Here is a 26,071-nt window from a genome sequence, read left to right as displayed (position 1 = left end):
TGGCCACCTGGGGGCAGTATTAAACAGTCATGAAATCATGAACAAAGACGACTTTCAAAACTACTGTAACTGTAAGTGACTCAATAAACTGGGTAAAGAAAATATGCCCGTAAGTATTACAATGTCTGTCTAACTGTGGTCTTATATCTTTGACATTATGACCATTGATGGCATTCATTAGCCCCCATTCATTCATTATTATGTGTTAGCATCAAGCTAGCAAAAGTCTTGGCAATATTATGTGATCTTTTCAAACACACGTGTAATTCTCTCCCATTTTAATGTTTAATTTGACAGTAATTCAACCAGGAGTCGCATTAAATAACTTTGTTGTGCCAAAACCAAAAATTTGCCAAACAACAGCTTGCATCTCAGCAAATTGTGTGTTTTGAGAACACGGTGATGTGACTAGACAGGAGACACATGGCTGGGTTAAACACACTGCAATTACACATCCAGCTCCAGGTCATTGTATGCCACTGTATGTGTGTGTTTTCACTATAATTCACTCTGCGGGCCCCAGTGTGTATTTTTCTTATTCTACGCGTGTTGTGGCTGCTGTAGATTGGCCTCATTAGTGTATGTCTTGTTCATGATATCACTCAACCTTTTTCTCCATTGTCTTCATCTGTTTTCACTCTGCCTTGAAAGTCAAGACTTGACCCCCCCCCCCCCCCCCCCCCCAAACACACGCAGACACACACACACATAGTCGGATTATGTCCCCAAAAAAACCCTCATACCTTCCTCGACCCTCCTCGTTTTTGATTTGAGGGGAGACTTGAGGGCTTGTTTCACATTAAACTGATGTTCACTGAGTCCTTCACATTACTTCTGCTTCCCTTGTAAAGTGACAGTATGACCTCGTGTTCGGAACCCCCTGGATTGTACTCACTGATTTTGTTACCACGACAACATAGAATGACACGCTTAGCTCTTTTAACAGAAAAACAAAAGGTGGGGAAATACTGCTGGTAAAATACAGTATATTTCTATTTTCTAATTTAGTAATTGTTTTAAACATTCAAGCGCATCTTTCTCAAAAGATTCAACATTTTATGAGTGGTATCATTGCCGAACACGAGACATGTTGTCAGTCCCAGTGGTGTAGAACTGAAAACATCATACTGAGAGCTGCTCTTATATTTTGGACAGCATTAAAACCATCCAGTATGAATTCGTGCAGTTTTATTACTATGGCAATAAACAGAATCCAACCTTGTGTTTAACTCATTCACTCCCGCCATTTTGACAGAAGCAGTCCCGTTCGCTCCCGGCTGTTTTACTGGATTTTGACTGATTTTGCAAGGCCCACAGAATATTGTGTTCTTTTCCTATAAAAGCATGGAACATATCAAAAGAAAGATTAAAGTCTCTTCTTTCATCAGGAAAAAAAAGTATGTTTCTATCTGTTTCCGTTCTGCAGCAATTAGCATTAGAAGAGAGCTAAGTTTCATCAGTTTTCACAAATCTATTTAAAATTATAAGTAATTGAGCTTTTTTTCTGCATGGCCCTGGTTGATCTCCTTTGCTCTGCTGCCACCTGCTGGCCGTTTGTGTAATAACTTCCATTTCTGCAACCGTTCTTTGCAGTTGAGAGGCTGCATCAAAGCCTTCTGAATGTTCTAGCATAAAAAAAAAAAAAACGTATTTACACGTTATTGGGAGGAAATGAGTTAACTGGCTAACTTTATTAAGGTATTATATTTACCAAACAATTCTGAATGGTTTCTTTAAAACTAAAGTACTGTATAGATATAAATCCTATAGTATAACTAGTTGTGTCTGGATGGATTTCTTGCCATCGTTTGGCTCTCATCATTAGATCCTCATAGTCTTTAACTGTCGTACAACGGTGGTCTGTCTTGAATCATAACGAAAATTTGTCTTTGCGCTCTTCTGTCCACTGCCAGCCATTATATATCCAATAACTAAAGGGGATATGTGAAAAATTAGCGAAGTTGCAATGAATACTTCAATAGCTTCACTGTTTCTCCACTTTCAACATTTCACATTCATGCCCCTTCCACATATTCGTTAGCTAGCAGCTAATCAGCACAAAAGAATCGTCCAGAAAAGCCAAACCAGCCACAACCTGCCCGACAACTGCTCTAACGTGCCGATGGCAGACGGCGCATACGACTTCCCAACTGCTGATGCCGGAATGCTGTGTACAGGCACTTAATTGTGCTTACTATCGGAATTGCTGCTAGCTACATCTTTGCATAAAGGAAGAGCAGCAGCGAACCTGTATGCCCACTACTTTTCAGTGAGATAGTCTACCTAACCTAACACTACAAACCTAAATATGTAACATACGAATTAGACTGACCATAGAAAATATAGAGTTCATATAAAAATGCAGGAGATGCGGTGAATGGAAAAAAACAAAAAAACAACGCTAGTGGTATTGGCAGTTGGCACCCACTTGTAATGTGCATTACCACCACCTATAGGACTGGAGTGGTGCAGCATGTATTAAGTGACAGTGTTTAGGTCAGTGTGACTTTAACAGATGTCGTTTCTGTAATGTTACCAGTTATCTATTCCATTTGCGCTGGTGTACTCAGGTGTCTTACATCCTCTCTGTGTCCTCTCCTCTCATGTCTCCTCAGATGCCCAGTGAATACGAAGCCAACCCGGAGCTCGTCTTCTACCGCATCAGCCACCTCAACCACAGGCAGCAATACTTGATCTGGGCTGCGGCCGTCACCACTGCAGGACGCGGAAACTTCAGCGACAAGGTCACCGTTGAGCCCGCCGCCAAGGGTGAGGTTCCGCTGTGATGGTAGCGGGTTTAGATGTTAGATGACTTGATTTGCCCACTGAGTTGGTGGGCGAATATGGTAGAGCAACTCTTCAGTGTGCCATTCATCAAGGTATGACACTCAAGATTATTCATTCATCTTTCCACTAAAGGTATTAAGGTATAGTGGGGCCTATAGAATTTTTTTTTGATAAAAAAAAAAAAATTGTCACTTGAGATATGAACTTCACAACATGTTGCATTGTCAGATAGTGAACAATTCTTCAAAAAGAGGATTCAAGCTGTTTTTAGCCACACCCACCTGCTGACAGTTTTTTTTGTTTGTTTGTTTGTAATAAATACCATTGATTTAAGCAACCTCTTCAGGTCAGAAGCTGCATCAAAGCCTTCTGTATGCTGTAGACCAAAAAAAAAAAAAAAACAACGTATAAATGCGTTTTTGGGAGTGAAGAACAAGGTATTAAAAAACGTATTTATATGTTTTTGGATTTGAATGAGTTAAGCAATAGGTATTTGAACACAAATTACAGCACATGCAGCCAGATAATGTAACAGTACTCACAGGCATATATTATGTATCCTTTGTGAACCATGACTAATATTACTGCATCTTATTGAGTCCCTTGTGTTGTTTATCTGTGTGTCAATTTTGTACTGCTTGTTTGTGGACAAAGCGCGCTCACCGGCAATAGCATAAAGGAGGCTGAAACAGAATAACAGCATTTCTTTGATTTCAGTGTGAAAAGTTAAAGTGAAATATGTGTTTTCTGGTACATGCGTGGTCATGGTTATTTATTGGTAGAAGCTCAAAAATGCCTCAAAATGCTCAGTCACATTCCCGGCAATGTTTTCCTTCACAGCACTTCCCCTTAATGTCCGTTGTGTGTTACTGCCTGTTTTTCATGCAGCGAAGCAAGGTGCTCTATTGATTTCTGGGTTCAGAGGGCAGCAGATAAACTGCTCAGAATCGAGGGAAGTGATTGAGGTTAGGCTAAGAGAAAAAGGCATGACAGGAGAAGACTTAACTAATACACCAGACAACGAAGAGGCCGGTAAAATCAATAGGTGCTGGATTAAAAGTCAGGCAAAAATACTGGTGTTGGAATTAATAAGCATTACTGTCTGCTATGTTGCTTTTTTTTTTTTTGGTTGATTTTTGACTGCATGGTGTAAAGGTTTGATAGCATGCATGTGTGTGATCGGCAGCTGTTAATGGCAGCATCCTCAGGCTTGCCCACTCCATACTTCATTCAACCAGAATATAAGTGCACTAGAGTGCTAGCGTTAAGAAGCCTAGCCAGAGAAAATAAGTGGGAGGGTGACAACGAGCCCCCCGATTGGATGGATTTTTTTTTTTTCCCGCATTATATCCTCACAGCTCATTCTCTGTCACGTCCTGTATTATGCACATTCTGTACTTTGCTGGGCAGTGTCATTTGTTACGGTTTAACACAAGGTAGCAGCCATCACATATAGTCTGGGGAGACATATTTTAATCAATTTATTCGCCACATAGGTTCCAAGACATTTTTGTGCTTCCAACTAGGAGCAGTTTAGGGAAGGTCCTTTTGTTCAGTTCTAAAATGACTGTGATGTACTTTGCTTAGGTTGGTGTGGAAGATTATACAGCCACCTTGAGATATTTTTGGAATGAACTCAAGACGTAACATCTCTGGTGTCAATAATTGTTTAAAAATGACCATTAATTTGATCATGAATATAATAGATAATAAACATATTGAAAATATAAATATTTCACATATTTACATAAACATGTTAATGTTTTGGGGGGGGGGGTTTCACCCCCTCATTGACTATAAATAACATTGCCCATCTGTCCTTATGGACAAATAAAATGTGACCCTTGGGCACAAAAGTTTGCTCACCCTTTACAATAAAGATGATGATAATAATGATGAGTTCAATGATGAATTTCTACAATGATTCATTGGGTTATATGCACACTGTTATCATATAAAAGAATGGAATACAATTACATCCACCACGTATATTCAAAATCATGTTACGCTACATGCACCACAACTTAGACCTGATCCGAACTGGTCTAAAGTGTAGTCTAATTCCTGTCACCAAATTACCAGGCGTGTAAAAAAAGAAATAATAAAATGTCCTCGGTACACCTTGCATGGTGCAGCGCGGTCTGCCAAAAAACAAACAAAACTAAGCTTGCCCCCACAAGAAAATCAGGGCGCGCCAGTTTTTATGCCGAGTGCTGTCTCAGAATATAGAGCCCATAGAGTGATCACGGCGTCTTGTCCATATTCTATCAGCCCCTGCTAAGATCCTATCATTTGGCGGTACGGTGACCACTCCATGGATGAAAGAGGTACGGCTGCCTTGCAACTCTGTAGGCGAACCAACACCAACCATAAAATGGACCAAAGACAGGTGAGAAACAACACTGAAGTGAATCATCGGTGCTTAAATTAGAAGAGTGGTGCAAAATATGACGTGTTTCTCTCGGGTAGTGAGAACACGGCCATCCCGGTGTCTCTGGATGGACAGCGTCTCATCCTGGCCAACGGTACGCTGGTGCTGCGCACGGTCAAAGCTGAAGATTCGGGCTACTACACCTGCACGGCCACTAACACGCTGGGCTTTGACACCATCATCGTCAATCTTTTAGTGCAAGGTGGCAAACTGACAGCGTCTGCCGGTTATTTTCTGGCGGGGGGTGGTTGAAGTCAACTTTTGGCAAATGTATTCATTGCGTATGTTTGATGTTCAGTTCCCCCAGACCAGCCTCGGCTCACTGTGTCCACCACCTCCACTTCCTCCATCACTCTGGCCTGGATACCAGGAGATAACGGCGGTAGCTCTATCAGGGGTATGGATATATCGTCTTTTTTTATTTATTTTTTTATTTATTTTTTTAATAATATCCAGTTTGTTGTAAAAGATCTAAATAATAAAGACTATGATGAAGAACAATGAAGGTAAACAAGTACAAAAAAATGAAAAGGGCAGACATTCATGTGAATGAGTGATTGGTGAATGTTTTCTCTTCTATACAGCAGATCTTATGTTACCAATAAATAATTAAAAAATAACACACATTGATTAGCCTCATTAGCAAAAATTCTCTGTAAGCAGTATCCCACTTTTGAGGTTTTTCAATAACCTCTGAAAAAGAGGCCGTCCTTCAAACTGAGTTTCGTTTAAGGTGATTGCGACAGACTAATACTGCCACCTAGTGGAATGTAGATATTCCCGTGATGAAAGTCAAAGGATGCTCAGGTGATGAATTATAACAAATGTAATGCATTGATTCAATGCAATATTTTTGTGTGCATGCAGGTTTTGTGCTCCAGTACTCTGTGGACAACACAGAGGAGTGGAAAGACGTGTTCATCAGCTCCACCGAGCGCTCCTTTAAACTGGACAACCTGCGCTGCGGCACCTGGTACAAAGTCAAGCTGGCCGCAAAGAACAGCGTTGGAGCGGGTCGCATCAGCGAGATCATCGAGGCTAAGACCCACGGTCGAGGTGAGACGTCCCCCAAAGAGCAGAGAAACACTAATCAATATATAGAAAAAAAAATCATCTAATCTAATCTTGATAGACTAAAACTAGAAAAAGAAGTCACTTGATAAAAATTAGTCATGTATAAAATGTATCTTCTATTTTCATGATCATGTTGAACATTTTGCAAATGTCACTAAAATTGCGGTCCACCCTGTCATTAAAAGGTGACTTCCCCTTTAAGAAACCGTCTGTTTTCAGTCACATTGCAACCAGTATTTTTATTTTTCTTCAGTGGAATCTGAATCCGTGGCTAGTGACTGAATCTATATTTTATTTTCATCTTATTATGTGAGTAGTAGTTAACTATAGCTTCACATGTCCACTCTGTCATAGATAGTGAAATTGATATTAAAAGAAAAACCTTTTTATAAATTCCAAATGCCAAACAGTCACACAGGGTCAGCTTGCTAAATAAAGTTTGTTGCTAAGTGAAGCTCCACCATGTGCTCAGTAAATGCTAACATTAGCCAAAAAATGTCCACCCTGTCAGCAAGCTCACATACAGTATTTTGTGGATGTTGGAGCTGGACCACAATGCATTCCAAACTTCAACATCAATTAAACATTAAAATCCTTCATATTGACCCCAGCTTTCGTATTGCAAGAACTGCAATACATTGAAATGCATTGCATGGGTGTTAATAATGTTATAAGCACGTTAATCCTTGTCATATCTATTTGTGTTACCAGTAATTTAACACATTTATGTCTGTGAATGATTTAAAAAAAAAAAAAAAAGTTTAAGTTGAGTGCAAAATAAAGACATCCAGGATGACGATTCCCCGTTCAAGTTGCATTACTCATCTGAGGACTGCTTGTGAAATTACAAATTTGTATGTTTTGATTGTGGCTGGCTGATTAATTAGACATTACATTCTTTTTATTTATTTTTTTTAACTTTACAAAATCAACTCGCGGGCCGGATTAAACCCACATGCGGGCCTGATCCGGCCCGCGGGCCGTAAGTTTGACACCCCTGATTTAGGTGATAACAATTTCCTTTAACTCAAAATCGGACAAGGGAATGAATGTTTATGATTTCAAACAATACATTAATGCAAATTATTTGGTAATAATGCCATGAATGCAGTAGTCTTTCAGTAAACAAATGCTGCCCATTCGGACTGAACAATTCAATTAAATGTAGCAATTAGGTAGAATGCAATGCGATTTTTAAAATTCAAAGGCTGCAATTGTGCCTTAAAAAAAATAATTGCATATTAAATCGCAATCTTGAGGGGGAAAAAATCGCAATACTGTTTTTCTTGCCCTTCATACGTACCGTCGATAATGCTGATTTCCAGAGCCGCAGTTCAACAAGGACCAACCTGTGTTTACCCACATCAACTCCAGCCACGCCCGCCTCAACCTGCAGGGCTGGGCCAGCGGCGGATGTCCGATCGGCGCCGTGACACTCGAGTTTCGCCCCAAAGGTGAGTCACTTCCATCCGTGTGGAAAAATCCAAACGTGATGGTTAAATGCCTCCAAATGGCCGCCTTGCTTAAGGTACGTGGGCGTGGCAGAACGTACGCACCAACGCCACCAAAGACGTGTTCCTGGCCGAGCTGCGTGAGGCCACCTGGTACGAGCTGAAGATGAAAGCCTGCAACAGCGCTGGCTGTGGCAATCAGAGCTCCCAGTTTGCCACGCTGGATTATAACGGCAGTGAGTTGACGGCCTGCAACATGGAGGCATTCATATTGACACTCAAACAACAATCAACTGTCTGATTTGATGCTCATCCCTGTTTTTTTATGCTCAGGCACAATTCCTCCAATTAAGTCGCCCTTGGAAAAGAACGATGATGTCAAGAAGCTGTTTTCTATCGGCTGCCCGGTGATCCTGGTCAGTCTTGGCGTGGCGCTCCTCTTCATCGTTCGCAAGAAACGTAAAGAAAAGAGGCTGAAGAGATTGCGAGGTGAGATGGGACGTAAACTAGGACGTTCTAGTGTGATGAGTTGGCAGTAAGAACAAAGCAGCCCGAAGCGGGAGCTGACTTCAAACAGATTTTGGAATCAAGTTTTATCTCTGCCAAGGAGGTTATTTGGTTTGTTTTGTGTTTTTTTGGTATAGCTTCCTGTCAACAGGTTTTTTGTTTTTGTTATTCTTATGAGGCGGCACGGTGACTGACTGGTTAGCACGTTCGCCTACCCGTTATTAGGGATGGACCGATAAGGGCAATATCGTGATATCGTGATATCAAAACTGCCAGAATATCGTCGTCATCATGTTCACAATATTTAAAAGGAACACATCTGTTAAAAAAGTCATGTTGATTTCCATTTGTGCAGTTCTAGCACCCTCTAGTGGCTAGTTTATTAGTGCAATTTAATTTTTATTAGGGATGTTGTGGCCTTCTATGTTTAAAATCTATGCTAATTGTCAGATGAAGGGGAACCTAATTTGGTTGTGAAGCGATCAACGTGTGCTTGCATTAGCAAGTAAGTGCCTCAATATTGTTATTAGAGATTGTAGGTGGTTTATATGTATTGCTGTCATGTACAAAACACAATATTGTGCTTTTTTTGTATGAGCTCTTTTTTTTTTTACAACATTGTGATCTTTTTTAAATATCGCCAACCCCCCACAATATCGTGATAGTTATCGTATTGTGACCTTCATATCGTGATAATAACGTATCATGATATTTGGATATCATTATCGTTAGCCGTTATTATGATTTCAAAGTCATTTTATTTTTCTTTTGTTTAATATTGCAGTGGTCTCATTCCAGGAAAAAAATAATAACTGAAAATAAATAAATGATGTCTTATTTTTCTAGATGCCAAAAGCCTGGCAGAGATGTTGATCAGGTAAGGTGCATCTTTCTACTCTTGTTGTCTTAACATCAGCCTCCAAAATACGCATAACCTGACTATTTGGTCCAATCCCAACACTGTGAATGTTTGTCCGCGTGTGTGGAGCAGTAAAAACAACCGAAGCTTTGACACCCCAGTGAAGGGGCCGCCTCAGGGCCCGCGCTTGCACATCGACATCCCGAGAGTGCAGCTGCTGATCGAAGACAAAGAGGGCATCAAGCAGATCGGTGAGAGGAAAGGCAGAAAAGAAACAGAGTTGTTGTTGTGCTCGCATCTGTGTGCGTGTCGCAGGAATAATAAACACAGGACTCGCTTTATCTGAGCTGTTTCCTGCCTCTCGGACAGGCGAGGACAAGGCCACCATACCTGTGACGGACACGGAGTTCAATCAGACCGGGAACCCGCAAAGCTTCTGCGCAGGTGTGTCCGTTCACCACCCTGCTCTCATCCAGAACACTGGTCCTTTGATTGACATGTCAGACATCAGACCAGGAACCAGTAAGTGATCCTTCTCCTCGTTGGGCCTTCTCACCATCTGAGACAAACTTGAACTAACTGAAGCACTGAGCGATAATGCGAGTGTCGATATGACCCACATGTCTTCCTGGTTTGTTGAACCCCACTAGATGTGTCTTAAGTGTCTTGTTTGTTTGGCAAATATGTTTGCCCCCGCCTTGAAACGTCATCCACGTTCCTCCGCCAGATCCGGTTTCCAGGAAGAGCGTCAAATCCGCCCACAGCATCAGGAACCGCTACTCCAGTCAGTGGACGCTGACAAAGTGTCAGGCTTCCACGCCGGCCCGCGTTCTGGCCTCCGACTGGCGCACGGTCAGCTCGCAGCACGGCATCACCGTCACTGAGAGCGATAGCTACAGCGCCAGCCTCTCGCAGGACACAGGTTGGCACACGGCAGCCACCGCACGCCGCCATTTCTGTCATGTTACGGATTCGGCTCTCCAGTGAACTTTCACTAAAATAACCTTTAAGATTGGATTTAATTTGGCCTATCAAAAAATACTAGGTTGTTTTTCTGGCCCACTTGTGGGTTGGTGTTAATTTTGAGCAGGTTTTAAATTAACTTTGACCCAGTACACTCTAAAAAGAGAATTATTGAACCAATTTAATATTATACATTGAATTGTTGACCATATGATTGAATTTACTCCAAAGTGAATAGAGTTCATTTAACTTAATATATTCACCTGAATTAAATTACTGTAGCTCAAAGAGACTCCAATCCAAAGCAAAGTTTGTGTTAAGTTTAATGAACTCATAATTACTTGAACTTAACATATTAATTTTAGGCTAACTTAATTCAATCGTGTGTTACCACTTGAAGCAATTTTTTTAAGTTGGTCAACAATTCAATTTAGTTTGGGTTAAAGAGAAAGTCAACCTTAAAGCATTTTTTGACAATAATATCTTATATGTGACCTCACTAATATAAACATGACATTCTGATTAATATTACATTAGTGGAATATGATTTATGAAACAAAATTCAGCCGTTTTATCCATTTTAAGGGGCAGCCATTTTGCCACTTGGTGTCCACTGAAGATGACATCAATGTTGCGTTGGTCGGCAACAGCCAATCAGAGCTGACCTGTTTTCTGAAGCTGTGCTGTGATTGGTTGTTACCGAGCAACACTGATGTCATCTTCAGTCGACAGCAAGTGGCAAAATGGCCGTCCCCTGAGATAGATGAAAACGGCTTGATTTTGCTCCTTAACTGACATTCCACTGATGCAATATTAACCAGAATGCCATATTTAGACTAGTGGGGCTACATAGAACATTTTTGGGAGTTCACTTCCCTTTAAAGATTGGATTTGAAGAGCTGAAGGTGGTTGCCATTTTGGACACACTGAGGGGGGAAAAAAGGTGTCACTGAAGTGACTTCCTCTCCGCAGATAAGGGTCGTAACAGCATGGTGTCGACGGAGAGCGCCTCGTCCACCTACGAGGAGTTGGCCAGGGCGTACGAGCACGCCAAGCTGGAGGAGCACCTGCAGCACGCCAAATTCGAGATCACCGAGTGCTTCATCTCCGACAGCTCGTCCGACCAGATGACCACCGGCACCAACGACAACGCCGACAGCATGACGTCCATGAGCACGCCCTCGGAGCCCGGCATCTGCCGCTTCACCGCCTCGCCGCCCAAGCCCCAGGACTATGATCGCGGCAAGAATGTAGCTGTGCCCATCCCCCACCGCGCCAAGAGTAAGTCTTGTTCTTTAAAAAAAAAAAAAAAAAAAATCTATGAAAAATGTAATTACATTGATGCCTTGAGTAACCTGACTGAAAATTGTATATGAGTACTACGTGCATTGTGGCAGCAAACTCAACTCATTTCACCTCACAATAAAGTTTGGCAAATGGTGAACAATTCTTCATAAGAAATTTCAAGCTCTTTATTGCCACCCACTAGTTAAAGTTTACTATGAAACTAAAAACTAAACGACACATTAAAATTGTGAACTTAAAACAGGCACATAAGTTAGCTTAATGCTAACACCCCATGCAGCTGTCAGTGTTCTAACCCTTTTAGAGTTGAGTTGAATTTAAACAGAGTTGAACACAAATGGTGCAAACTTCATTTGCATCTTATTTGCATACATTTAATTTATGCACGTGGCAAGGCACCACTTTAGTTTGGCAAGATACAAGATCCCTACAGATGCTCTGGTCTAAAGCATGTCAAGCCGAGGGGAAAACAAAGCCACAGCCAATTTTTACTTCCACCTGCCTCACTACCTCTAGGATACCTTATATAGCAGATCTCATGCAAGCCTCATTGGCGCAGTAGGCAGCGTGTCAGTCTCATAATCTGAAGGTCGTGAGTTCGAGCCTCACATCATGGGGCAACTATTTTCATTCACCCTGAAAAAAAAATTCAAAATGTGTGAGTGGATATTGTAGCATTTATTTGTGCTCAGGATAATGGGAGAATAAAAAGCGGTCAAGGGACTGATTATTATTTGCTTTTATTTTTCAGTTTTAAGCTATTTTCCTTTTTAAATTAAACCATTGTTGATTCTGTTTACTTTTGGCTATGTGAAATGTAAGCAAAGTGTCCTGGAGTTTGAATTTGAAGTGTGTCACAAGACTGGTATCACATAAGATATATGTCAAATAAAACTACAAACTAGGGTTACACAGTATGACCTTCAAATAAAATGCAATGTGTTTTCTCCCCGAAAAATCTGATTCCCAATTTTTCTTCAATAAAAAGAAAAGGCAAATGACAGTGATATGACGTATTACAAATTTAGAGAAAGTGTCCCTTTAATACATTTTAAAATGACTTCTTAACTGTTCAGCAATCGAACTTTAGTAAATTAACCAAGCATTCAACAAAAAAAACTCTGACTGAATAAAATGTGTAGCCTGCAAACAAAGTTAACCTTGGCACCTGAAAATATAAGCAAAATCCTGCATGAAGTATATAGCACATCAGGTTCATGCTACTTTAATAAAAAGTAAAGTAAAATTCAGTAGACATTGAAGAATCTTTCTAATATCTTCAGAGAAAACGAGGGTGACGCTTCCTTTTCTTCTTTCAGTGATGTACCCCATCTAGTGGTTGAAAGTGGAATTGCAAGATTACAAAATGAACAAAATATAGGTAAAATCAGGACCAAAAAAAAAAAAATCTGTGGATTACCCGACGAGTCTGGAACCCGTGATGGAATGGATTTTACTGTATTAGTTATGTTTGTTATTTATGTACACCATTTTGTTTCAGCTGCAGTTATTTTAACGTGCTTTTGTTGAGTTCAAACCTAGATCATTACATGTTCGGTTTTTGCTTGACTTCACCTTGCAGGTGACTACTGCAACATCCCCCTCTACATGAAGTCAGACCCTTTCTTCCGAAAGCAGTCCGAACACCATGACCCCTGTCCGGTGGTCCCCCCCCGCGAAGCCTCCATCCGCGGCCTGGCCCAGCGGGCGTACCACACCCAGGGCCGTCACATGACTATGGACTCTGCAAAGCAGCAGGCCCTCACCATGGGCCACTCTGGCCTTTCCAGCCTCACCTCCTCCGGGGCGTCTGCCGGAGGAGCCACCGGAGGCGGAGGAGGCATGTCCGCCAGCTCCAGCAGCTCCACGCTCCCCCAGAGGACTCTCACCATGCCGGGCGCCTCGGCCACGGGGGCCCAGAGCGCGGCCGCCGCGGCTGCAGCCACCGCCGCCGCCGCCGCCGGGGCGTCGTCGTCCTCCGGCGGGGCTGTGGGAGCCACGGGAGGCACGCCCGGTGGCGCCTCCTCATCCTCCAAGATGGGAGGATCCAGAGACTCTCTTTTGGAGAGCAGCTCGTCAGGCTTAGGCAGACTACAGAAGCCGAGGGATGGGGGAGCGGGGGCCTACTCCAAGTCGTACACGCTGGTGTAGAGTGGCATCGTTGGCGGCTAACTAAAAAAAAAAAAAAAGATTAGCAGTCAAATGTGGGGTGAGGAAAACACCGACGCCCGGCTCCTCGCCCGTGGGTGCCTGCGTTGTGCCAGCAGGCCGCAGTGGGGCTGCTCGGGCTCCCGTCGACACTGCAGTAAGGAGGAGTTGGGGGGGTCTCCACAGCACAGGGGGTTGCCTTTCTTTCTGCCTGATTGGTTTTCTCCCCCATCTCTTTTACGACACCTCTTGCCAAAACACGTATGATTTACAAGTCCACTTTGACCCCCCCACTCATCCAACATATGCACAAAATACTGAAAAAGGTTGAATTTCACGCTGGTCCTGTTTGCGGTGCAAAGGGGCTCATATCACGGCAGGATGATTTTACCGTATGCATTAGCCACCCGACTCGGTGGCGTTTGCTCCATGAAATGTTTTCTTGTGGAATTTACAAGAAACGTGCCAGTGAGGTAGTACCGGTACTCATTTGTGGCGATGGGGAATATAATCTCATTTGCGGATTCTCTAGCCTGTGTGTGTGCGTGCGTGTGGGTGTATATGTGTAAATATATACAGTATATGTGCACGTGTGGCAGGCACACAACAACGGTGGACCTTTTTAAAAGTCAATCTGTATGCCGAGCGTCCAAATACTAAAGCCCACAGTCCATTTTGTACTTATAAAGCTGCATTTTGAATTGATTTTTTAATGGTAGTATTGTTTGCAATTGAAAGAAAGGCAAGGGGTAACTAGAAGGAATCCTTTTTTTAAAGTCGCCCGGCATCATATCCACACAGCGTCACTGTGATTAGCAAACATGTAAAGGTGCATAATGAGAGAAATTGTCACTTCACAAGTTGATATTGATTTTAAGGTTAAGGCTGTGTTAACCAAATCACTCCCGAGCCACTACAGAGTGCACTATAGTGAGCTCACCATTTTGTAGTGCTATGTCAAATGTGTAGTGAGCATCTTTATCATTTACCACATTCACTGAGCCAAGGCACAAATTTTACATTGGGAAAAAACACCATGACACATCACCAAACAAGATTGTGTCAAAAAAAAAAAAAAAACCTCCTAATTCCAAGGAAGTTGTGATGTTATCTAATGCAGATTCTTTTAAAACAATATTGAATTGCATACATGATGAAGACAAGATGTTTAATGTTTAAACTGATTAACTTGATTTAAAAATATATATACACTCATTTTAAATTTAATGACTGCAAAACGTTCCAAAAAAGCTGGCACAAGGATATGTTTACCACTATCTTAGTGTAAATCACCTTTACATTAAAGCGATACAAGACTTATAACTCATTTTCCAGTATTGGATTAGGCATTGTGTATAAAGAATAAAAGTGCAAATATATCTGGTATCTTATTCCCTGAATTTTCTTTTGAACCGATTAAGTATCAAAATAAGAACATACCATGGTGAACGCCATTATCCTGGTCACGTGATCGTGATGACGTATCCCGTGCGTAAACGGCAGCTGCCGTCGTTCACTTGAATGGGAGTTTGCTGACGTAATGGTCAAGAAAAAGGTCGTCTTCTTACCCAAATACTGCGCCAATTCTTTTTAGAGTCAAATCCTCAGGACGTCAGGTTTCATGTCATTCCGTGTGGGGGTGGCCTCTCCTAATGTGGGCTAAAGCGTGCTTAGCACACGGCATGTAGCTTGGCCAAGCAGAGTAAAAATCACCCGAATGTTTACTGTCCAGGTTAGGGACCGTTCACAACTTACATTTCCAGAGTGAACAATGTCAATGGTGACTTGACTGGTCATTTGAGCCTCTGTAACACTCGACTTGTTATAAGCCAACTAGCTGATTGGGTCCACCTTTTCGGCCAGTTCCATCACCGCTTTCGGCTGGACACAAATGTTTGGCGAGTCCTCCGTGGCTGTACTGCTTTTGAAGAAGTGCTTCTTTGCTATAGGACGTAATTCCACCTTTGAAGTCCGCCGTGGCATGTGATAATTCCTCGCTAGTCTCTGTTGTCACTGGCAGCCATGTCATTCAATGTGTGTTTTATGCACGAGATACGTCACGACGATCACATGACTGTCTAAAGTGGCCGATACCGTACTCAATGCAAAAATATTCATAAGAAGTGCTATAAAATCATAATTGCTCAACATAAATTGACATTTTTTTTTCAGAAAAGTGTTGAAATTAACCATTTCATAGAATTGCTGGTTAGTTTTTCACAAGTCTTGTATTCCTTTAAACAACACTCAGTAAGCTTTTGGGAACTTCAGCCGACTAATTCTTTCCGATTCTTGCTTGATGTACAACTTGAGTTGCTCAGCAATCCAGAGTCTCTGTTGTCGTATTTTGCGCCTTAAAATGGACAGGTCTGGACTGCTGGCAGGCGAGTCGAGTGCTCACACTGTTTGACAACAAAGCTGCGCTAGAAAAGCAGAATGTGGTTTGGCATTGACTCGCTGAAATAAGCAAGGGCATACCCCATACATTTGTTAGTTCTAACACAAAATATATTTAAAGTATGTAACATTTTTCATTTGACTAATTAGTGTATCTGACAGCCCCCCAAACTGTAACAATAATAAAATAATATAATTGCTCGTAGATGCCACTAAATATTGGCAAATTTATAATTTTGGCGATGGCACCAAACCAATATTTTGTGTATTTATTATACAGAGCTTTGGCTATTAAGCAAAAATAATAAGGTTGTGTTCCCCAAACAAATCGAGGAACACTATATAGTGATTAGGGAGCAGTGTATGAGTGCGAACATAGCCTTGGAGTGTTGGGTTAGTGAACAAAAAAAGAGCAAGATGACGCTACAGTGTATTGAGTTTAGCTTTATGAATGGTGCTGGTTCTCTTTATTTGAATGACATTTTATTTCTTCACCATTTATTCTCCCAAAGCATCATCCCATAACAAAGAATCAGTTCCAAATAAAAAATAGTTAAAAAAATAGAGTTGCTCCAAATGTTTTGCAATGATCAAACGTAACAAACATCAGGGCTCTCGCAATAGATAAAGATATATATATGTTTGTTTTAAAAAAATATATATGTACATATATATATTTCTATTCAAATATATAGCAAATATATGACTATTGAGAAAACATAACGATTAAAGCCGTTCTAATTGAAAATATATTAGAAAAGATCACAAGACAATCGCACCGAAAGAGAAATGAAAGATGTGACAAAGAGGCGGTGACTTTAACGGGTAGCACAAGTGTCATGGCCGACCGGGAGGGAGGGAAAGACGATGAGGCGCCGTCATCTTTCACTCGTCCTTGTGATTCAGGCTGCACGTGGACATCGCTTGGAAGACAAAGCACAGTTAAATTGTGGCGTGAGGTTGTGTTGCTAGGTAGAAAACAAACAGTGTGCGGGGTGCCTGGTGTTGAAAAAGAAAGAAAAAGAGTCAAAACGAGCAGAGCATGCTGTGGATGGGAAAAGTCTACACACCCCTGTTCAAATGCCAGGTTTTGTGGTCAAAAATGAGACCAAAATAAATCAGTTTACTACTACTCAATTGATTTTTTTTTGTTGATTTTTTTATTTTTATTTTTTATTTAATGTGGTTGCACAAGTGTGCACCCCCTTCTATAACTGGGGGTGTGGCTATGTTCAGAACCAATCATATTCTGTGTTAAATGGGAGTCAGGACACACCTCTCAACATGAAGTATAGTGCCTCTGATTACCTAAAATAAAGTTCAGATGTTTTAGTAGGCTGTTTGCGACAGTTTTCTTTTCTTCATATGAGACTGCTTGTGCTTCCCTCTACCTTAACTGAGGCCTCACTTCTTATAGAATTTTTATTTTTTTTGCCGTACTCGTACTGGAACATCCCTAAACATAACGCATGTTTCCAAATATGGATTTAAGAGCTTTTACTACGATCCGGTTTAATAGCAGTTAGTGTGTTAGTACAAAAAAAAAAAAGTCAAGAAAATTTACCAAACCAGCAAAAATTCATTTGGGGTTAATCAGAGGCATGAATGGTGGCAGGTGTGCATTGACTCTACCTTGACATGAGTTTGAATATGATTGGCCAATTCTAAACATGGCCACAACCCCAGATATTAGGGTGTGCACCCTTATGCAACCACCTTTTCTGTCTTGATAATATTAACTTCTTGAAAATATACATTTTCTGGGTGAATGTTACAAAAACCTGGCGTTGGAACAGGGGTGTGTAGACTTTTTTTTTTTTTTTTTATATATCCACTGTAAAGTAAGTGAGTGAGCTTGTTGTAATATGTTGAATTGTACCTTGCAAAGGTGCGTTTGCCTGACTTGATGACATCACACCCAACTAGACGACATTCTGCATCACTTTGGCCTCTACATTTTCACTTATGCATGTACGTTTCGCAGAAAACAAATCAATTTAAATTTTGTCAACGATATTGGATGGAATAACTCTACACGACCGGTCAAGTTGCCAGTTTGCTCAAAGTAATCAATGTCTCTTATGGAAAAATCTACCCTCTTAGACTCATAATTGAATTTTAAGTTAGCCTTATGACACGTACCTTTAATATTTTTGGTGACAAATTAAGGAAAATTATTCATTTGGTTTGAAAAATGTGAAACATTTTGGAGTAGAAAACATGAATATTGCCGCTATAGAATAATAAGCAAGTGATAAGTCTTGACATGTTTAATTGTTATGTGACATGTCACAGGGTGGATTTTTTTTTCCCCTAAATGTTTTGTCATCAGCTTAACCAATCAGAGGCCCCCTTCTTCTCACTGCTAGGAAATCATGTCTATTTCATCAATAGAAACCCTGTGTACATAGGAAAGTGTTTTTGTATAAATGAGTACTATTTTCAACATCTTCACTAGATACCAGGGCACAATGTAAACTTTAAATTGAAGTTATTGTAATGAAGCAAGAGGACTTAATGAAAAAGTATTTAAAATAACACTTATAGAATTATACAGAAATTGCTTTATCTTGATTTAATGAAACATGTCAGGGTGAACCATGCACAATTCAAATATGATTTCTTCTTTTACAGGACGTTTGGTTGCGTTGTCTCCTTTGCTTTGATTTTGTTGACGTTTGAATCCCGCTTGAGGACAGAAGCATTTGCATGTTGTGAACATTCTGCCGGTTGCCGAGTGGCAAATGCTGAAACGAGGGATCATGAAAACTCTTTGAAAAGGCAGCGCTTGTTCCTTCATTCCAGTTTTGCGGGCAAACGTTTGCTTCGATTTGCAATTGCTTGTGTTGAACTTGACATTTTCTTTTTCTATGAAAATAAAAGCAGGAAAAAAAAATACTCAACACCTTGTGCAATAAAGCTATCTTTTTATGAACTGTGATGATAGTGTAGTTTTTCACATTCATGCTGTGATTTACCTGAGGGTTTGTCATCACAATTTACAGGACGTTTAAGTCAAGAAATTTGGGAAAATACAGAGTTGCAAATGTATTTTATTTACTTTATAGTTCGAGGATGAAAATATATTTTTTAATTTATTTATTTTTAACCTCTCAAAATGGGATTTTACAGACCAGGAGAAATGAGATACCATGGCCTGAAAGTTCCTTTATTGTACAGTAGATGGCGGTGTGCATCACGGAGTTGTAATCCGTGTGTAATGTTACGCTTAGCGAAGAAGAAAATCCTTTGTTCTCGTTCAGTACAAATTGTTGTTACTAGAAGTTACTTATTTCGAATAACTAAATTACTGTAAATTGTCAGTCTTTTAAATTAACCCGTTTAAATTACTCTCTATCCCGATTACTGGTCTGCTTGTTACTTTTCCAGGAACACAAAAGGTACATACATGACATACATGTTAACGCTTGTGTCGACGGTACAAAAGCAGTACTTGTTTTTAATTCTGGCGAAACATTCAGTAGTATTCATTTATCTGTGTTGTTTTACAGCCGCCACTTAATGCACACACAAGTAATATAATCTTCCACGAGAGGACGCCATGATGCAAATAAACGCAAAGACCACCAGGCGGGCTGCAAAGGTATGTCACATTTCTGCATTTATTTTGTCAACGTCAACACATATACTGTATTCTTTTTTTCATATTCATAAATCAACACATGCCTGTACATTCAACTGCAGGACCACAACATTCCGTATACCACAAGAGCTATGGCCGTGTTCAGATTAACAGCGTGCAATATGATAAATCGAAACATGAGGCGTATAAAATGTGGTCTTCCTAAAAGAAAGTAAAGGGAACATAAAGCTGTTCAAAATAAAATACTAATAATATGATTGTCTTCGTTCTGCTGTAGCTGTTTATATAAGCACTGTTTGTGAGAAGTGTTTCACATCTGGTTTGCAAAGAGCAGACCACCACTTCTGGCAACAAGCCCAGGACCTTTGGATTTAATTGCACATCCCCCTTTACTTTTACACACTGCTATTATTTGGAACATAATACACATTTAAAAAAAAAAATATATACCTTTTTTTTTTTTTAATCTGGCTTCTACTGTTACATCCCTCTTGTGTAGGTAGACAAGGTGCATAAATAATAAGGTGGGCCTTTCTGTGAACTACATAATAAACATTGTTAGATTAATTAACAATGACTTATACATAGCATTATGAGTTATTATATAATATACAGTATATTATTTTTAAATAAATGTATGTGATAATTGATTTTAAAATAAATTTCTGAAGGCAGAACCTTTTGTTGTATTGCTTGTGTTGGATCTGATTAGCTTTTGCAAGTGTTCCCAATGAAATGTCCGGTAAGTGTAAATGGCAACACAGGGACCTCAAATGTGCCACGATGGACATATATACAGACTTACAGAGTTAAGATCAGTATATGAAAACAGAAAAATGTACTTAAATAGTGATTCCATTGAAGTGTATTGCACATAGAAATTGTACCTAAATAAATGTAAATAAACAGTAAATGTATTGAACTTTAAAGTATCACATACCACTAGAGGGAGCCCTAGTGGTACTCAAACCAGACTATGAGAATTACTGATTTATTTAGATGTATTGTTGAATGTAATCCTGCTAAGCTATGTCGTTAACTTTAATGTACAGTCTGTGCTGTACACGTAGTATGAAAGTGTCCATCAATGTTGTTGTGTGTGCGCATGCGCCCAAACAAGTCCAACTGGTCTATTTGCCATTCTTTTGTTTCTTCTGCTGGAACTTCCTGAAATGGGTTTGGATGGTGGCTGCAGCCTTGTCCGCCTCCACGGGGCTGAGCGGGGGTGGGCCGGTCAGCTCGCTACAGCACGTGCCATTACTGGCATTGGAGTCTGAGCGCCAGAGGAAGAGAGACAATGAGACAGGGTTATTTTCCAATATTCAAATTCCAAATATATATAAACACAGATCCGTATTATTTGCAGTGCAAAGCTGATGCAGCAGTTTTGTTGTTGTTGTTGTTGTTGTTGTTGTTGTTGTTTTGTTTGTTTTTTTATGAAGTAGGATTACTTTGCTCCTGAACTTGCCATCTCTTAGCCTTCACAAAGACATCAATATCAGGCGTCAAATCTTAATAGCCAATATCACAATGCTAACAACAACAATTACTTTCCCCATGAGCCGGATTGGATCCCATGAAGGGCCCACTCTGGCCCACGGGCCATAAGTTTGACGCAGGTGATTTAACCACACTGATGTATTTCTGAAATAAGATTGTTACTTACACTTTCTGTACACACCCATGCTGTTCCTTCTAAAGCCATCGAGCTGAAAAAAAAAAAAAACAGATCAAGAAAAACTAAATAAAAGTGTTGTTGCGTTTGATACTGCAAGTACCAAGTGTTGCAGTACACCACAACACATCGAATGAAACAGTCTGAATGAAACACGTAACCAGACTATATTAAACAGTGTTATTTAAACTGTGCATAATGTGTCAGAGGGTTACAGAAATATTTAAGGTCTTATACTGTATTTTAATGTTGGTCATGGCGGTGGTACTTGGCGGGCAATTATTTTTCCTAAGGCTTTTATTTTGATGACCATAGTTGTGGAGTATGATACCGCAGCATCATTTGTAGCCTATTTAAACAGTGGAAAATATATTCATATGTGGTATAATGGATAGTGATCAGAGTCACAGTGAGCCGATTATATACCATGCAGTGGAAAAGTGTATAAAGTGCTGTCAGATCAAGCTTAATTTGACATTTACAATATCCATGTCATTATTCCCAAAAGCATCATTTGTGATTCATTTCAAATAATGACCGTTAACTTCTCAGAGTAAGAAAGTACAACAGTTTCTCATATTCATTTGCATTGGCCACTTGTTGCCAGGCAGAGTTCCCAACTGCCCCATACATTCAAAAGTAAAATGGCCACCAGACGGGTTAGGGTTCAAATCACCAACTGGGCGTTGATGATGATGATGATGATGATGATGATGATGCAAAACGTTTATTTATTATTTATAAACGTGGGTTTCTGAGGAAAATTAAAACATTTTTTTATTTTTATTTTTATTCATTTTTTTTTTTCAAAGCTGTTAATCAGGGGCACTGTAAGGGGGAGAAAAGTTAGGATTTCAGTGGCCTGATTACGAACAAGGGTCTTAGAAAATGCCATATTGAGTTATATAGGTCTTTCAAATATGTTGTTTTTTTTTTTTTTTTTTTTTGGGGGGGGGGGGATTGTATGCATCAAAAGTACTAAAAGCACCAGTACTTGGTATCAGTATCAGTGACTACTTAAGAGTTGAGAAATTGTACTGGTATCGGTCTAGACAAGAAGGGGGGGTCTCAAACATCCCTAAAAATGGCATATATAATATATAGTACGATATTGTACTATACAGTACAGTATTGTAACTCTGACCATCTTTTTATGATAAATGTTTGCATTTTTCATGAATTATCTTTGCCCATTAAAATGGCATTTTTTGGCATATTTAATGACTGAAAAATATCTGGAAAGATTAGATTTTTCATTATGTATTTTTCTGACTTATAATGTTACCCTTGACTCCTTTGTACTGTACACATTTTTTGTTTGTTTGTTTGTTTAGTTTAAATACAGATTACCGGTAAGAAAAAAGCAAATCAGTGCTCTCATGTCTGGCACTAAAGACTCCACAGAATGACGTTCAAAAGAATACGAGAATGCTGAGTTGCGTGAGCAGAAGCCTCCGATACAAATCGTCGTGATCAGCATCAGTGCTGCTATGTGACCAGGATGTCCAAGCAAACATTGTTCACATTCTTTCAAGTGTCTAATCAGATCCACTGGCACAATGTGTGCAAGAAAAGTACCCAGCTTACTTGAGCGAGAGAGCGTGTGTCATGGTGCCACGTGCGAGACTGACCCTGCCTGTGTGTGCGTGTGTGTAAGACTTGCAGAGTTGAAGTTAATGACCTCCACACAAATCGCCTTGGTTGGGATTTGCAGCCCAAGCACAGCAGGAGAAGGCTAAATGCTAAAGGCTAAAGGTTAGAAGCTGCTTAGCCAACTCACTTGGCTACATTCCCGCGATGATTGTCACACCGCAAACCCGAGGTCACCTTAAGCGGGGTACACACGTAGAGAGTTTTTCCAGCTTCACTGATTTTCAAAATGTAACACTTACTGAGGAAAAATGCTGCTAGTTTGTTAGCATGTGCGTTGTCCTACTTGTAGTTGAGATGACCAACATAGCACACATCTATGAATGCCCACAAATCACTTTTTTTGTTTTTGTTTTATTTCGGACCCGTGAGAGGCAGCATGGTCTCACAGGATTGCCAGAAAAACACAATGAAAACGAAATAGAAGCTAGGTAGCTAGACACAGCTAAACTTACAGCTAGTTGCAGTTATAGCTAGCTAGTTACAAATTCTTCTCATAATTTTTATTGTGCGTGTGGCTGTATGCGCTTCATTATTATGCAACCAGTTAAATGCTATCTATTAAAGCCTGTTTGGACGCCTGTCCTCTAACAGGTTTCATTAACAGGATAGAATGTGGAAAGTCAGGTGTTTTCCGATACAAAACGGGTGTCGTGTTATTTGGTCTTCACCCACGGCGCAAGCCAACACTCATTTCGGGATGGGGTTAACGTCAAAGTAGCTACGCTGGTGTTAATATGATGCTAGCATGTTGTTTTTACTCAAGGACAGAATTGAAGATAGTTACCTGCATTTTTACTTATGACTGCATTTGTCTTTTAAAGCGGAAGTAAAGTCAAGACATTTCTTTACAATATGTTATAATTGTATGCACCCCCACTAATCTAAACCTGACATTCTGATTAATATTGTATTTGTGGAATATAAATTAAGCAGCAGTGTTTTTAGCCATCTCAGGGCAGCCATTTTGCCGCTTGCTGTCGACTGAAAATGACATCAGCGTTGGTCAGAAGTTCAGAACTCAGGAAACTACCAATTACAGCTCACCTATCTTCAGAGTTTGGTCATGTGACAATCACAAGTGACATTTTAAAGTATTTTCATGGTTGTGCAAATTTCTGAGTGAACACATGAAATTTAAGATGACTTAAAAGGTGTTCAAATTTGAGCCATACAGTACATAAGGATAAATATGAGCATGATGTTTCGAACCTCATCTGCTTTACTGCTCCTGCGGCTGTGTGACACCGAATGCACCTGCCAAGGCAAAGGCTGGGACACCATATAAGGCAAAGGCTCCTGTTGGCCGGCAAAGTGTTCCCCTATCTGCAAATGCAAACGTCAGTAATTAGAAGCACAAAAGGTCAAATACATATTTGCTGTGTTTTGAAATTCTAAATGAGATTGATGGGACTACTATCTTCTCATGCATTATTAGTTCTGTTATTTCCCCTGATAGCAGATACTTCTTTTTCTTTTCTTTCTTTTTTTTATCATTGTACGCGTTGGTTTTTGAAACATTAGATGCGTATGAAGATAATAAAAGAACCAAACTTACACTTAATAGAATGTTCTACAGCACATTTAAAATGGTCACACTTACTTACACAGTATAATCAATATGTCCAACATTAGAACGTCTACCCTGTTTAGCAAGTAAGGAAGGAACACATTTATGAGTATTAAAGTTTGCAGTGATGTAAAACTGCACTACATTATATTTATTTTCCCTTTAGCCTTGTTCACCTACATACATAATAGGGTAAAACATCAGGAACAGCTCTTAGCAGGAGGAGGTACAGTTCTACCCATTTAGTTGTTTATTAGCTTTTGTACAAATACTTAATTATTGTACTTTTTTCACGTGGAGAAATGTAGCAGGTAGCATTTAAAGATAACAGCAAAGCAAAATAATCAACTTTTGAGGTTGACATCTACAAGAATGATTCATAACGAATGTGTTGTGCCACCCTATAAACCACTATCTTGTGGCATTCAGAAATTCGTTCATTGAAATAACACATACAAGGTCGTATTTTTCAGTCATTCAGATAATGGTGGGTGGATACTAATATAGTAGCTAATTAAGCATTTTTTGTTCGTCAATTCCAGTAGCTGATAAGCTAAAGGTTTAAAAAAAAAAAAAAATGCAAATTAGTTAAAACAGGTATTGATGATAATAATTGGCTCTAAAATTAACTTTTAAGTGCCTTGCAGTGTCTGTACTGTTTTACTTTTGCTTAAGGATTCAAATCAGTACTTGTACGCTTACACAAATCATTTCTTAAGTTATATTTACTTCTTACAGAACTTGAATAATTTTGTCACCTTTGATCCAGTCTTATTAAACGTAATGACATAAATGACAATATCTTTCATAAGTCGTTATGTTCTTACCGATTCTACGACTTGGACTATCACGTACATGGCTGTTAGCATGGTGATCAACATCCTGACCACTTGAGCGTTCCTTACGATAGTCCGTCGTGTCCTCAGCTCGCTGAAGGGACGCTATGGAGGCACACCAGGGGAAGATTGAAGAGCGGCTCCACAAGGACAATTGACTCAATTATGGCAGCTCGCACTTGCTCCTAGATGCACATACGCACACGCTTTACTCCCACAGTGTCTGACACATGAAGATAAAAGAGCTTTGCAGGACATGTTAAAGAGCTTTGCGGGACGTAAATAGAGAGGCGCTAATCTTTTTCCTCTGCGCAACAACTTATCCCTCAGGTGTGCTAGCATCTTTCTCCACAGGGATGCAAACTCACACTACTGCGATTGATTGTTTGCCTTAAAAGACATCAAAACTCACAAAGTTACTTACATGAGAGTCGAGTCGAGTTGAAGACATCTAACATGGCCTGTTAATGGAGAGACGCACTGTACCACTTTGAGACCGAGTACTGACATTTGAGTACTCAGTGATACCGAGTACCAACGTACCAGTAATTAAAATGTTTTATATTAAGTAAGTATTGTTCAAAAACACAAACATCTTTCAATCAAGTCACACTTGAGCGCTTAAATTGTGATTGTTCATTTACTAGTGAGTTAATGTGATTTTGAACATTTGTCACATTGAACTCAATTCAGTTTCCGGCCAAATTCCAGGAATACTGGAATGTGCATTGTTATGACTGGACATTTTTTTGTGTCAGACAAAGAATGTTGACGCAACCAGTGGTGCCACTAGTTCACTTGCATTTATGCGTGC

General features: G+C 40.0%; 3 protein-coding genes and 1 non-coding gene across 7 annotated transcripts in view; 3 read left to right on the top strand and 1 right to left on the bottom strand.

Annotated features, from left to right (window-relative positions):
• dscaml1 (Down syndrome cell adhesion molecule like 1) overlaps nt 1–16,766 on the top strand; it is a 123,722-nt gene extending 106,956 nt beyond the window's left edge. Inside the window, exons 22-35 of one of the 2 annotated variants that reach the window (XM_077540948.1) lie at nt 2,616–2,769; nt 5,059–5,176; nt 5,257–5,420; nt 5,517–5,615; nt 6,086–6,274; nt 7,618–7,746; nt 7,821–7,979; nt 8,077–8,232; nt 9,097–9,127; nt 9,242–9,360; nt 9,479–9,553; nt 9,837–10,031; nt 11,045–11,353; nt 12,960–16,766. In XM_077540948.1, the coding sequence (XP_077397074.1) occupies nt 2,616–2,769; nt 5,059–5,176; nt 5,257–5,420; nt 5,517–5,615; nt 6,086–6,274; nt 7,618–7,746; nt 7,821–7,979; nt 8,077–8,232; nt 9,097–9,127; nt 9,242–9,360; nt 9,479–9,553; nt 9,837–10,031; nt 11,045–11,353; nt 12,960–13,528 (2,466 nt within the window). In that variant the 3' untranslated portion in view covers nt 13,529–16,766. Of the gene's footprint in view, nt 1–2,615; nt 2,770–5,058; nt 5,177–5,256; nt 5,421–5,516; nt 5,616–6,085; nt 6,275–7,617; nt 7,747–7,820; nt 7,980–8,076; nt 8,233–9,096; nt 9,128–9,241; nt 9,361–9,478; nt 9,632–9,836; nt 10,032–11,044; nt 11,354–12,959 lie in introns of both variants that reach the window. The other variant, XM_077540947.1, reaches the window with a different exon arrangement.
• Nucleotides 11,922–11,997, top strand: trnam-cau (transfer RNA methionine (anticodon CAU)). The gene has a single exon. It is a non-coding gene; the product is annotated as a tRNA-Met (tRNA).
• A 2,409-nt stretch (nt 16,767–19,175) lies between the features above and the next one.
• LOC144032762 (prolactin-releasing peptide receptor) overlaps nt 19,176–26,071 on the top strand; it is a 33,878-nt gene continuing 26,982 nt past the window's right edge. For 2 of the 3 annotated variants that reach the window (XM_077540163.1, XM_077540157.1), the window contains exons 1-2: nt 19,176–19,323; nt 19,435–19,526. In XM_077540163.1, coding sequence (XP_077396289.1) covers nt 19,485–19,526 — 42 coding nt within the window. In that variant the 5' untranslated portion in view covers nt 19,176–19,323; nt 19,435–19,484. Of the gene's footprint in view, nt 19,324–19,434; nt 19,527–26,071 lie in introns of those variants that run through there. The other variant, XM_077540159.1, reaches the window with a different exon arrangement.
• On the bottom strand, nt 19,528–25,496 carry LOC144032763 (uncharacterized). The gene is made up of 4 exons (XM_077540164.1): nt 25,249–25,496; nt 24,064–24,177; nt 21,193–21,235; nt 19,528–20,799 (listed from the first exon to the last, which is right to left on the bottom strand). Exons 1-4 carry the CDS (start codon nt 25,300–25,302, stop codon nt 20,657–20,659), a joined length of 354 nt encoding a protein of 117 aa, XP_077396290.1. The 5' UTR covers nt 25,303–25,496; the 3' UTR covers nt 19,528–20,656.

Source organism: Festucalex cinctus, chromosome 13, assembly GCF_051991245.1.
Source record: "Festucalex cinctus isolate MCC-2025b chromosome 13, RoL_Fcin_1.0, whole genome shotgun sequence".
Taxonomy (NCBI): Eukaryota; Metazoa; Chordata; class Actinopteri; order Syngnathiformes; family Syngnathidae; genus Festucalex; species Festucalex cinctus.
This window is presented reverse-complemented; position numbering and strand designations above follow the sequence as displayed.

Coding starts and splice junctions, on each gene's coding strand:
- LOC144032763 (XM_077540164.1), bottom strand. CDS start 25,302: ATGTTGATCACCATGCTAACAGCCATGTACGTGATAGTCCAAGTCGTA. Junction 21,236..24,063: donor GGAGCAGTAAAGCAGATGAG/GTTCGAAACATC, acceptor TTTTTTTTTCAG/CTCGATGGCTTTAGAAGGAA. Junction 20,800..21,192: donor CATGGGTGTGTACAGAAAGT/GTAAGTAACAAT, acceptor TCTGGCGCTCAG/ACTCCAATGCCAGTAATGGC.